The 14419-nt window shown below is 36.1% G+C and overlaps 1 protein-coding gene across 1 annotated transcript in view; it reads left to right on the plus strand.

Annotated features, from left to right (window-relative positions):
* CUL3 (cullin 3) overlaps nt 1-14419 on the plus strand; it is a 39224-nt gene that overhangs the window by 9523 nt on the left and 15282 nt on the right. Inside the window, exons 3-7 of the mRNA XM_035334563.1 lie at nt 5806-5966; nt 7123-7237; nt 8553-8781; nt 10405-10550; nt 13331-13507. Of these exons, the coding sequence (XP_035190454.1) occupies nt 5806-5966; nt 7123-7237; nt 8553-8781; nt 10405-10550; nt 13331-13507 (828 nt within the window). The remainder of the gene's footprint in view (nt 1-5805; nt 5967-7122; nt 7238-8552; nt 8782-10404; nt 10551-13330; nt 13508-14419) is intronic.

A 14419-nucleotide genomic window follows, 5' to 3' on the forward strand; every position in this document is an offset into this window, starting at 1 on the left:
CTTAACAAGCGGAATTAAGTTCTTGCAGCAATTAAACATCTCACAGTATGAAACTGAACCTATCTAAATTAGCTGTGAAGAAATCCTGGTGGTTAATAAGCTACTAAATGCTAAAGATTTTTGAGTAATTATTGTAGCTACATAGCTCAAACTTTTAAAAATGGATTTACTGGCTTTTTTTTTCAGTTGGAAATAGACCACAAGTCTAAATATAGAGGGCCGGATAAAATGCTTCAGTGACACTTAGATCTGTGTGCCTTATCTTGCCAAAAGGAAGATTTAGAGATTATTTTGTGTAGTGAAGATATATTGCCTTCACTAGGAGAAATGCTGAATTCTCTAATCTGTTAGTGAAGGAAGAATAAAAACCAATTGCTGTTAAGTGCATCTGGATAAATTCAAATGGAAAATAAGACAAATAATACCTAGAAGAATAGTTAATGAGCAGAATAATCAACCAAAATAAGTGGCGAGTTTCCAGAAACATTATAAGATGGAGCCTTATGCCTGGAAGTGTTCAAAGCCAGGTTTGGATGCTGCTTTGAGCAACCACGTCTAATGGAAGGTCCCTTCCAACCTAGCCTGTTAGGTGATTTTATGGAATCCAGAGCTTTCCAGGGGACTAGCTGCCATGTTTTAGCCATGTACTGCTTACCTTTTCAGTACAGAAGACGTTGGATTCCACCAGGACTTCAGAAGATGGAGATCTGAAGTGCAAAATCGACATAGTTCTAATTCATATAGAATAATAAACAAATTTAAATATCTCTGGAATATATAGCTAGCATGGAATTACCAGTGTAGGTCATTTTAGATTAGACTTTCATGTGCTGTTTGACAGTTTTTAATTATTTCCAGTAGGTGTTCTGTTGAGGTCTCCATTTGAATAATTATTTGCCTCCCTACAGGCTTTTACCTTGTACCTAAATGAGACCCAAAGTAACAGAACAGATAGATCTACTACAAATATTTTCATAGTATAAGAGTAAATCTGTAATGTAACATGGCTTTATGATTATTAATTTAATCTTTATTAGATAGAATTATCTAAAGCAGGGAGCTGATAAAACAGGCAGACTCTGGCCCTTTCTTTGAATTGGAAGAGCATAGGACACATTTTCAGAGAAAATACACACTTTGATACAAATTGAAGCATAAGGTATGGTATAAAATCGGTCAAGCTTCAAAGACTTGCAGTTTCACTTTTGTCACTGGAACATCCTGTTGTCAACATAATTCTGTTTATTAGAATGAGATCAGGAGCAGGAAACTTCAAGTCTAAAGTATGCACTCATTCAAAAAGCTTGAAAAAGCTGCTAGTACCACAAAATTATACGATGGAGGGACGTCTGTCAAAGATAAGGACTTACTGCTCTAAAATAAAGCACTTCATAAAGCAAGTCTTGCTGTTCTATGGGATGAGTCTGAATGAAATGTGGTTTTATAACAATGTTCTTATGCTGAGTAGTTTGTGTCTTTAATCATGCACAGCTAAAATTATTTAAATAAAAATGTGGGGCTTTTTGTTGTTGTTTGCTTTTAAGATAAAACAAATCACTGCATAAACAAGTCACCAGGCACTGTTAACTGACATGCTTGTGTTCTGTCAGGAGAAGTACGTGCAATTATAACCTTTATAATAAGGGATAACCCAATCCTTCTCTTATTTTGTAGGCCATCCCAATTGCTTACCCATCAGTTTCAGGAAATGTACCTATTGGTACCCAAGAAGCCACAGTTTGACGTCAGTGAAAGTATAACATTTAACGTCCTCTTGAATTCTAATCTTACTCTCTTACAATCTTGCTTCAACCTAGTGATTGTACATCCTAAACTAAGCTGTATCTGTTTTAATACTGTTTGTTTTCCAGTTTATTTTGAACTGTTAGCTCACTTATGATATAATTCAAAACAAACACCTGCCCAACACACATCTATCCTTGTCTTCTGTTTGGATATGCCACTTCTAAAGTGAAAATGAGTTCAGTAGGGTCGTTCTAGAAAAGTATGTTTTGTAACATTGTAGTTTGTGCATTATTATGGTGCTCATGTGTAGACTTAGAATCTTTGCAGTTTGAGGTTTACAGCAGAACTTCGTTTACATTCAGAACGTCCTCTTCAAGACACTGTAAAGCTTGCATTGCAATTGCATTTGGAAAAAAAAAAGTATAACCTTGTCTGTTGTGTTAAAGTCTGCTTGTTTTCACGTCTGTTATATAGTGTAGCTCTAGTGTGAGGTTCTGCAACCTGGAATTGCACAATGAAGGCAAATCGAGGTTTCTTGAGATATTCCAGTTTCTGCGATGGAATTTCACGTATACATAGCTATGCTGTTTTTTGTATTCTATGTGAACTAGCACTCTTCCTTTTCGTTTGTGTCTAGGCTACAATAATCAGTGACAGAGTAGATGTAACACACACTGTAAATTCATGGCACTGTCTGCACAAGCAGTGAGCACTGAAGTAGTGAAGTCATGTGAAGTAGCGTCATCACAAAGTGAAGTTATACTAAAACATGTTCCAGTAGTGAAGTCATGCACTGTGTTTGTGTATATTTGAAATGCAGTCTTGTTTATGGCTGTGGTGTAGGTAAGCATACCTACAATAGTTTTTATTTAGCTTCTGCATGCAACTGTAGCAGTGGAGATGCAGTTAGTCGTTTGGCGCTCTTTTAACTTACAAGAGCGTGAGTATTCCTGGAACATTGTACAGAAACTGGGCTGTACTGGATTCTCTGGTGTCCCTTCTTTGCTACTTGTACTTGCTAAATTTAAAGCAATTTCAGGTATGTAAGCACAGCAGCCACACCTAGCTGCATACAGGCATACGCATAGGTGGTAAACTGTCAGAAATGAGCAATGGCTCTTGTGAATGCAGTTGTGTATTTTGAAGAGCATTCCCCTCACGTGCAGTGCATGAAGCTGGTGCCTTGATTTAAGCTAGCAGTACCTGGTCAGCCATGCAGGTTGTGACCTCAGGACACAGGACTCCCACTGCTTGTGGCTCACACGGGGTAGTAGGGAGAAGTGGTGTTTTTATTTTCAGAACTAGGATTAAAGAGGCTTGCTGTATGTATACAGCGGTGTCCAAAGGCTGAACATCATCCAGGCAGTGCATCTGTGCAGAGCTGGTGCAAAATGTGGCTGTTGATGATGTGCAGTAGGTAACTTCTTTCAGCTGAGATCAGAGTTATTCTGCAGTGTAAGCAGCACTGTAGTTTCTGAATAATTGCTGTCTGAAACTCCACCCTTGTCTCCTGAGAGTTATTCTTACCTTTTAAGCACCTGCTGCTTCTCCCCATGGGAAGTGATTGCTGTTCGGTAGCATGTAGCCTTGTCAGTCAAACCTGTTCCCAAATGAAGCTTCCTGTCTCCGAGGTTATTTTTCTGAAGGCTGGGAGAGCTTCCAGTAAACAATAAAAGGGTCTGTTACCAAGGGAGGGCAAATCTGCAATATCAGAAACATTAATGCTGCTACTTAGTTTGGGTGCTGTAGAGTGGTCTGGCTCACTAAAGAGGCATTGCTATTACACTGAAAAAAGTTCCTGGTGCAGCTACTACTTCATTTCATAAGGGCAGTGTTTAGCACGGGCTGCCACAACAGAAACTATGCAGATGAGTCACAACCATTGCTTTAATCCATTTTGATACCCTGCTGCCTGTGCTTCAGAGGCCTGAATATACTCTGGAAATAACTTGTGGAGGAAAGAATACGTACTTATATAGCATGTTAGGCACTTCTTTCTAGTTTTCTCTTTCATCTCTTTAAAAGTGTAGTTTTAAGCTTGTCTTATTTCAGAATCACATTACTTCTGTTCTGGATGCAAGTGGGGAAGTAAGGGAGTAAAATAAATAACATTTCCTGAATAGCAGGAAGAAATGAAAACCAATAACATTCTAAGGATCTAGACCACCATGTGTCACTCAGCTGACTTCTTGAGACCAAACTGAGCAAACTTTTTGGTTTGAGGCAGGGCTCTGCTTGCTTCACGAACCATGGAGTATGTATATATGCCTGATCGGTTCCCATCCTTCAGCTTTGCTGAAATTAGGTGCTGCCTGTCTGAAGGGTGTTAGTGCAAAATCATTCCTGAACTTGCAACCCTATATTTTACTTTCATCTAGTTACCAGGAGGCAATCTGTTATGTAATTACTGCATGGATAATATTCCCATGTACATTCAGCTGCTAAAATACTGAAGGCTGGAGGATCTATTCCTTCTAATTTCTTCCAATTGTGGAACTTGTATGAACTTCCAAGGAACTTCTATGAACTTCCAGTTGTGTAGTTTCTTTTTTCCATGGTCTGAAGTGTGAGTTTTCTTTTTTTTTAAAAAAAAAAAAAGTTTAGTTTTCTCTGTGTAGGAGTAACTTTACAGTTCATTTCTGAGTGTGGTAAAGCACTTAAGAAGGTAATTGATGGACCTAATGGGGAAACGAGTAGTTTATACTCCCACTCCATCATTGACCTTCGTTTTCTATAGAATTTGATTTGCTGTTGATTTATTTTGTTTTAGCTATGTAAATCCGCAGGAAACCTTGTCTCAAGCAGATGTGTGAGGGGGTATAGAACTCTTTTTAACTTCTACTAATATGAGCATCCCGAGGCTTAAATGGTAATAAAGCAGTATTTTCAGTAACAACCTAAACAATTACATTAGAAGAATTGATTATGGCCTTACAGAAATGAAAAAAAAAAAATCATTACTGTTTATCTCAGAAATAGTTTGTAAAAACTTTTGTTTTAATGATCTTATCCACTACTAGACATTCAGTGAACACAGACATTTTCTGCCTGTCAGTTCACTTTATTAGTACTCCTGCTTTTCTAGAGAATAGATGTGTTGGGGGAAAGGAATAGAAAAGAGTTTGATGAAGCAAAACTAAACAGAAGAGAGAAAATTCTGCATTTCTGCAAAGAGTGATAGGAAACTCAGGGTGCCTGCTCAATAGAGTCCCGGTGAACTCTGTACCGTAGTGTTTGTGCTGTACGGACTTGGAATGGTGCCTCAATTTGTAAGTGTGGGTGGTAGTATAGGGCTAGTGGATGGTCAAGCAGCTTGACCCTTCTGATAGGATAGTTCTTACATTTCAATATAGATTTATTCTTTCTACTCTCCCCTTTCTTTTTGGGGGGAAGGGCAAGGGCATTTTGAAGAAACAACAAAGTTTTGAGATAATTGCTGAGATAAGCTGAATGGAAGCGAATTTTTAAATGGGGGTTCAACAGAAGCCCTTACGAACATCTTACATTACCAAATCATAAACTTCAACTGTAGCTATTCTTATTTTGGATTTACTTTGTCTTCAGTTCACCTCAGGATGCTGTTTCAGGAAATTTCACTAAATACTGAGGAGGAACTGTGAACTGGAAGGGAGTGATAGGAGTGTGTATAGGAGATAGGGGAAAAATGATTTCTTCTTCAATAAAGAAGAGAAAAGGGGGTGGAAGGAAAGGGATTGTGTAGATAAGTAAAACCTCTTTCAAATGATGTCATGATTTTTCTCAGTATTTGGGGGCTCCCCTACCCCCCAACTAAAAATGGCAAGGGTATTGGTTTGTTCTGGCATGCTTTAGTTATAAATGCTGTGCTTTTAATCTGAACAATGTAGACTTTCTATACAAATGAGATATTTGAAAATGGGACTGATTCTGAGATTGTTATTAATTTCCTTTTATGAAGAAAGGAGAGAAGATTAATTTGATTATATCTGTACAGCACAAATATGACCAATCTCTTTCAATTTTGAATAGCCTGGGCACGATGAATTTAGAATTTCACTGCCATGTATGCCTTCATTGTAGGACCGTGTCTATGTGCAACAAAATAACGTGGAGAACGTCTACAATTTGGGTTTGATTATTTTTCGAGATCAAGTTGTACGCTACGGCTGTATTAGGGATCATCTACGGCAAACTCTGCTGGATATGATTGCGAGAGAAAGGAAAGGAGAAGTTGTAGACAGGTAAGATGTTTGTAAGTGGCTGTCTTTTGTTGTAACTGATACCTATCAACTTTTGAGTGAATCAAGAGCGTATGCAACTAAGTCATTACATAAGCAAAAATTGCTTCATAATCTGGAAAAATATTTTTCTTCATGCCAAAGCTTAACATAGTAGGTAGATGGAGAACTCATTAATAACATTTTTTATATTTGTGGTCTTTCATTAAACTTTCAGTTAAATTTCTCTGTTACTGCCATATGTCAGAGTATTTGTTTTTAAAGTGGAGGTTTGACAATTCTCTGCCCAGTGCGATCTTTTATTTCTTCTGTACTGTTAAGTCTTCTTTTACTAGCTTTACTTGTTTTTTGAAGTTTTGTTTTTTCCTTCTGTTTCCCTTCCTAATGTTTTAGTCCATGCGTTTCTTAGTAGTCCAGTTGTCTCTAAGCTTTAAAATCTCCTCCTCCTGTTCTCTTGCCATATTTGTAGATGTGGAGTTCTGTACCACGCACTTCAGATACTGCAGCTGAAGTAACTTGAAATTTGCAAGTTTTTTTTTTGTGCTCTTGCAGTTTCAGGACAGCTGTTGGGTGTGGAGATACGTAAACTTCATGCTACTTTGGCTGCAGTTCTGTGATTGAGATTGCCCAACATGCAATTTATGAAGAGAAAAATACTTTCTGGCAACAGCTGTATATTGTCCCCTACTGCCAGAAAGTGGAATTTTTTCCTGGATACAGTTCTTTTGTTTGTATATTTTATTGATATGTTTCTATGCTTAACTTGCAGATATGTTTTCATTCCTTGTTTTAAAAGAGAAATTAATTTTGAATTGTTCAATTCAAACCTGCGTGTGTCATTTTCACTATCCTTGGTTATTTTCATGTATGGTGAAATATATTCTTGGTCGTAGTTTTCAGAGTTGGTAGAACTTGTGACCTGCTTCCCCATCAGGTGTTTAAAATATTTAATAAACATTGTCAGCTCCTTAGTTTAGAACAGAAACAAAGAATTGTGCTACTGTAAGCTTCTGGAAAACCTGTTGTAGCAAACAGATTTAGGATAGAATTTTTATCAGTATGTTTTAATTAAGTTGAAATCTTCTGAGTTGTTATTCTGTGTACTCTATCTTGTAAGCATGTTGATCTCTCAAGTTGTTAACAACTTACTTTTTGGCAGAGGCGCAATAAGAAATGCTTGCCAGATGTTAATGATTCTAGGTCTTGAAGGAAGGTCAGTCTATGAAGAAGACTTTGAGGCTCCGTTTTTGGAGATGTCTGCAGAATTTTTTCAGGTACAACAGTCTTGTAATTATTGTATTTGGAATGCTTTTGTCACTGCTTGGAATTTTGAGAATTGGTGGTACCACAACCGCTATTTATTTGAAAAGTAAGCCAACTTCTGTTAAACAAAATAAGAAAATGTGACTAACTTTGAGAAAAAGTATCACTAATTTTTACAGAATGACCATAATTCAAATGTAGTTGTGAGACATGGATACATGATAACAAGTAAAGTAATCATCATGCTAATCTTGTGTATGCTTTGGGCTGTTTCCTGCAGCTCAGTCTATCTTTGCATTGTAAGCACAGTCTCTAGGCCTAAAAGGGTTTTTTGAGATACCAGCGGTATGGAAAGTTCAAGTGGATGCAGGTTGGGAATGGACAGCAGAGACTAGTTGTCAAACTGCCTTTGAGAAAGCTTTGCTGCTTCCTTCATCATCTGTTTGGTGTTGTGTTTTTGTTTTTTTAATTATATGTTGTAATATTATGAACTGAGTCAAGTAATTAAGTGCATCAACGTGGCTATCCAGATGTTAACCAAACACCAAACAATGCATTTAAAATATTTTCTGAATGTTTTGCTGAGCTTGTTTCTGGAAAAAAAGCCAGTTGAATGGTTGTTGAGTTTAATCATAGAAATTGTAAAAGTGTGTTAAAGGGTTCCTAGGTAAAATAATTTGTCAGTCTCTTGATTCTTATGGAGGATGACTGCCGTCCTCTCATCTCTAAATTTCTTTGAAAATCAGAAGTTTACGTTGCACAAGTTTCAAAAGTTATTGCATTCTGTTTTTTATTGGTGCTACATTAAATTAAGAAAAGAAATGACCTTGAGTTCCATTCCTTAGCTCTGCCTTAAAAAAAAAAAAACATATAATCTTTTCTCTAGAAGACTACGCTGAAATAGTATGATCAGCATTGTCTTTAGCAAGTATGAGAAGTGTTGATCCTCACAGCTCATAAATATGACACAAGCTGATATTTGAAAAGAATTTTTACCTTTTCCCTCTCCCTGCTTTTCTGTTTTCTTTTGACCTGTAGCTATAACTCCTGTTGGTCACTGGATACTAGGTTGGTTTAGTTTGTTTTAGCATGAAAAGTACCGTATTCATATTCCATGTGCTCTCATACGTATGTAACACAATAAGTGTCCTAGAACCTTTATTTTGTGTGAAGTGTGTATGTAAATCTTGGAGGTATAGTAGTCTCATTTGTTAGACATGCTGGGTGTGATTTAACTTGTTGATGAATGCTGATCTGAAATAACCAGTACGTTTCCTTTTTCCACCCTTAAAAAGTATCTAAAATGTTCGTTTGTGTTAATCACAGATGGAAAGTCAGAAATTTTTAGCTGAAAACAGTGCTTCTGTATATATAAAGAAAGTAGAAGCTAGAATTAATGAAGAAATAGAACGGGTGATGCATTGTCTGGATAAATCAACAGAAGAACCAATTGTGAAAGTTGTTGAGAGGGAACTTATTTCCAAGCATATGAAAACTATAGTGGAAATGGAGAACTCTGGGCTAGTTCATATGCTGAAAAATGGGAAGACAGAAGGTAAGACCCCATCATATGGGAGACAGAAATGCTTATGATACTGCTTATTGGATTTAAACATAGGATAAACTGAGCTTAAAGTTCATGTTCCTATGTAATTCTGAAAATGCTTCCGCGACTTTCTTTTGCAAACATCTGAGAATGGTACTTCAGAGGCTTTTAAGACAGACTGTATTTTTAACTTGTTTCTCTTTTTTTTGGTAAGTCAAGTATTTAGTAAGAAAAGTACTCATCTTTTGTGCTGATGTTTACCTGTTTTCCATGAGCTGTTTTATTGCTTTTGTGCTTCCAGTTTGTAGGTTTCAAAATTCAAAGTTTTATTGTGTTTTATTTTGACTTTTTGTTTGTTCTTTGGGGCTCAGAGCTGGCATGTTACTTGAAAAGTGCTAGAGTAAATGACTTATTTCATCAATGTATTGTGCAGCCAATTCTTGGGGAAAAGGCTTTGCAGGAAGGAATTGTCTGTTCCTTTCTTAAAGGATGAAAAGCATTCTGGTGGAAAAAGAAGGGGTCGGTCTGGTGAGGTTTTCTGCAATGCAGGGTGATGATATGGGACAGGCAGCGACTGAACAGAAGTTGTGGAAAGAGAGAGATCTTAAAATTCTAAAGCATCGTAACAAAGAGTGATTGTAGTAGCTATATTTAGAGATCAGTCTTCATACTCAAGCAGTAAGAAAAGGAACAGACTTGCTGCTTAGATTAATGGCCTTTGTTCCTTAAAGTAGCTTCACAATTACTAGGTGGCAGTCAGAGAGACAAAGTGGAGCAAATCTCATAGCTTTAAGAAATGGGAATTTCTTTATTGAAAAGGAAAGTGATGATGCCAGACTTAACTTTTTTTCTTCAGTATCCAGTTAAGATAGGCTTCAGGCTGAGAGGACAAGGATATTGAAGGGTATTCGTAAGATACAAGAATTAACTTAACTTTTATGGGCATTGATTTGATTTAGTTAAATATTAGAGAGGAAATACTTGCTGCATTGTGAAAATAAGATTGTACATAAGAGATGTATAAGGATGATTTCTCTTCTGGAAGGTCAGGTTTAAGCTAAGTCACTTCTCATAATTTTAGATACATGAAACAAAACAGTATGAATTTGTGGCTGAGTATTCTTTCAGGACAAAATGAATTAAATTCAGCAAGACAAGTATGAATTCAACTCGTATTTGTACCATTTTTTTGCTTTACAGAAACAAGTATCTTAGTGTTGTCCTATTTGTTTCAACATAGCATTTGATACTGGGATGGTAACCTTGAAAGATTTGTTCTGAAATACCACTGCAAAACATAGTTTTAGCGAAGCTTAAAACACACCATATTTTAAAGCAATGGGCCTGGGGATGAGCAACACCAGATGACGTACTATAGACAATCTCAACTAGATAACTGAATGCAACCTTTGTTTTTAATTTAATTTTCTGTGGCTGCTGCAGTCAACATGTTCTCAGGGGTAAAGGAAAGGGGACATCAGATGATTCAACTGCCTGAGCTGTTGTTACAAGATGCTTTTTATGGCTCAAGTGGGAGAACTTCTGCTGTTTGTTCTTTTTGCTATGAAATGAATGAGTTACAGAAGTACAGAACGCAGAGTGTCCTGCATAGTATCTCATTCTTCTTTACAGATCTTGCTTGCATGTACAAGTTGTTTAGCCGTGTGCCAAATGGTCTGAAGACAATGTGCGAGTGCATGAGCTCATACTTGAGAGAGCAAGGCAAGGCACTAGTTTCTGAAGAGGGAGAAGGAAAGAATCCAGTTGACTACATTCAGGTAGTTAAATATTTTTAACTTTCTTCTGTTGTTTCCACATTCTCCAGAGTAACGTGATTAATATAGTAAACCTTAAAATTGATTCAGAAGGGGTTGTTTTTTAATAAGCTGCAATTATACTTCTGCTAAAAACGTATGTGTTGACTTTTCAGTTGTTTAGAACTCTTATTTTACATAAGTTGCCTGGGAGCTCATGCTCATTATTTGTGTTTTTGGTAGCTGCTCTCATTAAAATATGCAGGCTAATTATTATAAACACCTGGGAACTTCCTGATTTATCCTAAATGGTATTTGCCTCCATATTGAGTTGTATGACAAGTAGCTTTGTAGCATCTACTTCATTTAATTTTCTGTAACTTTAGCTATTGATGTTTATTGATCCAGTACTTCACAGCAAGATTCTTGTGATTTACAATGCTTACCTCTCACTCTTTGTTAAATTACTTAGCTTTATTCTTGGTCTCCCTGAGAGACGAATACTTCTGCATATTAAAAAGTTGTCTTTGTTGTTCTCCATTTCACTAAGAAGTTGTGTAGCATTAATTTATTAAGATCACAAAATACGCTTCAGGAGCATTTGTCGTCTTTTCTTTCCTCCCATTGCCTCTGAGAAGATGGTTTTATGTTCTTTAGAGTTCATTGAACTTCAAGAAAACGTTTCATAACTGAAGATGTTTTATACTTGATGTAAAAATGTTTGTGTATTAAATATGTTTTTTTAAGTGTAGTTGCAGTCCTTATGTCTGGTCCTTAGGAGAAGCGTTTAATGTTGTGTAACTATTATCTCTGTTTTATTTGAAATCAATAACTTTACTAGAACTGGTTACTATAATAAGAAGCCATTTGAGTATAGAAACACTTTTGATTGGATTATCAATTTTCTGGCAATGCTGAAGCAAACTCCTTACCTAGTTTGGACAAGAAACACCTCTCCAAGGATTGCTAAAAAGAAAATGCCCGTTGAATTTTTTTAAGATTTTACTGACTACAAGCTGTTAAGTTTTTGTGGTGGTGTGATTTTTTTTTTAAAAAAAAAAAGTGCAAATAATGTGGAAAATAAGTGTCTGGATTATTTTAATTTTCACTCCCTTTAAATTCTGGTGGACCTAAAGGGGTCCTTTAAGAAATTGAGCTGAGAAAGTTAAATTCTTAATTATAAAGATGCTATCAAAGATTCCTGCCACGAAGATGAATATCTGATGAAGCTGAAGAAGACTTACAACCATATTGCATGTGCTTTGGCAGAGCTCATCCGCAGCCCATCAGTATGTACCGCAAGAAGACATCCTCAAGAAGGGATTGATATTTGATTACTGCTAAACCCCCAAACATGTTTAGGTTCCACTTCCATTGACACAATGGAAGAGAAAAATACCTGTGAATTGAGGAACCACCTTATTCATCTCAGCCATGTTCATCTGAAACTTTCAAGAACTTAAATAGCAGTAAGAAGATAGACAAGCTGTATTACAATATCAAGAAAAATAGAATCTTCATAGTTCTTCATAGTCTACCACTGCTTCTGCAACATGACATCACCAAACCCTCAGCATCATTGGTGAGATGATTGCAAAAGCATTGCCAGGGGATTAGATTTAAAACTTCTTATAATAATTTGAAGGGATGTTGAAATGCTGTTGTAATTTAAGGTACTAACAGTTTCTCCTGTTTAACACCAGGTTGTTCAGATCGTGTACTCCTGGAGAGGAGACATAAGCTAACCTTGGTAAACAGAGAGATAGTGGGATTTACTTTGAATTTAAAATTTCTAATACGCATTAATTAGCCTGTCTAAAGACCATTCCTTTAAGTGAGATGGTGAGTTCCTAAGAAACATTACTTCTTCCTTGAGTAATTCTTGAATGGCTTCTTTAAGTAACCACATATAAATAATCTCTTCAGAGACGTAGGACTCCAGGATCATTTAACCTAGTTTGTGTGGCCAGTAGTTGTCCATGATAAATTTAGCTCTTGAGTGAAATTCTGACCCCCACCCTGCAGTACCTCCTCCTTGAATACTGTGTTAGTTATATCTAAACTGTGTACCATCTATGCTTAGCAGGGTGCTTATGTGATTTTAAGATGTTTTTTTCCCTTTCTACCCCAAGTTGTTTTAATTTTGAGGTACAATCCCAAAAAACGATGTCAAATATCTGATGCTTTAGCTCAAAAGAAATGGTTCAGTTCAGGTCTGTGAACTTCACAGTAAGATAACCAGAGAGCACTTGTTTGTATCTAGTTTTTGTATGTTCACGGTGGTTCTTAAAGGCCAGTAAGAAACATGTGACTGAATAATGCAGAACATGTCCCAGGATTGAAATTACAGGCAGAAAAAAATAAAAAGAATTTGCCTATTTTTGTGGCGTGTTTTCTGCTTAAACTTGGTTAGTAGCTCCAGAGATACAGTTAATGGGTACTTGTCCTCTTCTTTCTCGTATTCTGTATTTAGGATAGTGACTTTGTCAGTTTTACCATAGACAAGGCTTAACAAGTGCAGAAATTCCTCCTTCAAGTTGTTGATTTAAAATGCAGTAAATCAGCCTGCTTAAAAATGATGATTAAAAACTTAATCTTTGAGTAGCCTTCTATTACAGCAAGAGATTTATTGCAATATGGACATTTAAAAACAAATGAAATTTCAGATAGGTTCAAGCAATGCAGAGTGTAGACAGCATTGCAAAATTCTGACAGTAGATACGGTCTTCTCTACAACTTCATCTGTTGTTACTGTTTTTACAGCATACAATTTCAAATCAGTGAAAGTGTTCTTTTTTTTAAAGGGTTTACTGGATTTGAAGAGTAGGTTTGACCGCTTTCTTCAAGAATCTTTCAATAATGATCGACTCTTCAAACAGACTATTGCGGGTGACTTTGAGTATTTCCTCAACCTCAACTCTAGGTCTCCAGAGTACCTCTCATTATTTATTGATGATAAGCTGAAAAAAGGAGTCAAGGGAGTAAGTATAAATTAAAAACCATACTCTTTTCTTGGTAAACTTGGATCAGATTAAACTAAGGTTTGTTTTTCTTATATATATTAAGGTAAAAGGCAACATAGCCTTTAGGAAACAAGCAAACATTAAAAAAAAAAAAAAAAAACACAACCCTGTATAATACATTTGAGTGCTTAACGCTTTCAAGCTAAGCTTACATAAGGTACAAGGATATCTCAAGATAGATGTTTTGTAGCTTGTCCTCCATCTCTGAAGCCATTATACTTAAATTACTTCTGGCAGTTACTTCATGAAAACAATCTTAATAGATTATGCAGTTCTCTTGGAAACCTGTTCAGTGCCTTAAATATGTTTATAGTTCAGTAGTTATTCCCAATATTTAATAATTTCTCTTGCAAATTAAGCCCCTTGGTAGGGGAAACGGTCTTTACTTTTTTTTACATATCAGAGGACTATTACCACATTGGTCTCTTCTAGCTTGAGTACTGCTCTTTCCTTTAGTCTTACTTCATAGCTTCTTTCTTAAATTTTTTGAGGTACAGCATCCAGAACTGGACACAATGATTTAGCTGAGGTTTCAGTGGCCTTGAATAAAGATGAATATTATTGCATGCATCTTAGGTTTTGGGAATGAAATAGTAAATTCTGTTTATAAAAATAAGTAATCATTTTAGTTGTTGTAGCGCTAGTCAGGCTTTGCAAAATGAACCTTAAAATTTAAAGTTTTTCATTCTGAGCTAACTTTTCATACTGATAATGGTTTCTAGCTGTTTGGTTTTTTTTAACTTCAAAATTTATGTTTATCCAGAAACTTCCACTGTATTTATCCAGGTATTTTAACCATCCATTGCTTCTCAATCCCTCACAATTATTTTTTTCTCTTATTATTTTCTCCCTTTTATTGAGTTTGAACCC

This window comes from Oxyura jamaicensis, chromosome 9 (assembly GCF_011077185.1).
Source record: "Oxyura jamaicensis isolate SHBP4307 breed ruddy duck chromosome 9, BPBGC_Ojam_1.0, whole genome shotgun sequence".
Taxonomy (NCBI): Eukaryota; Metazoa; Chordata; class Aves; order Anseriformes; family Anatidae; genus Oxyura; species Oxyura jamaicensis.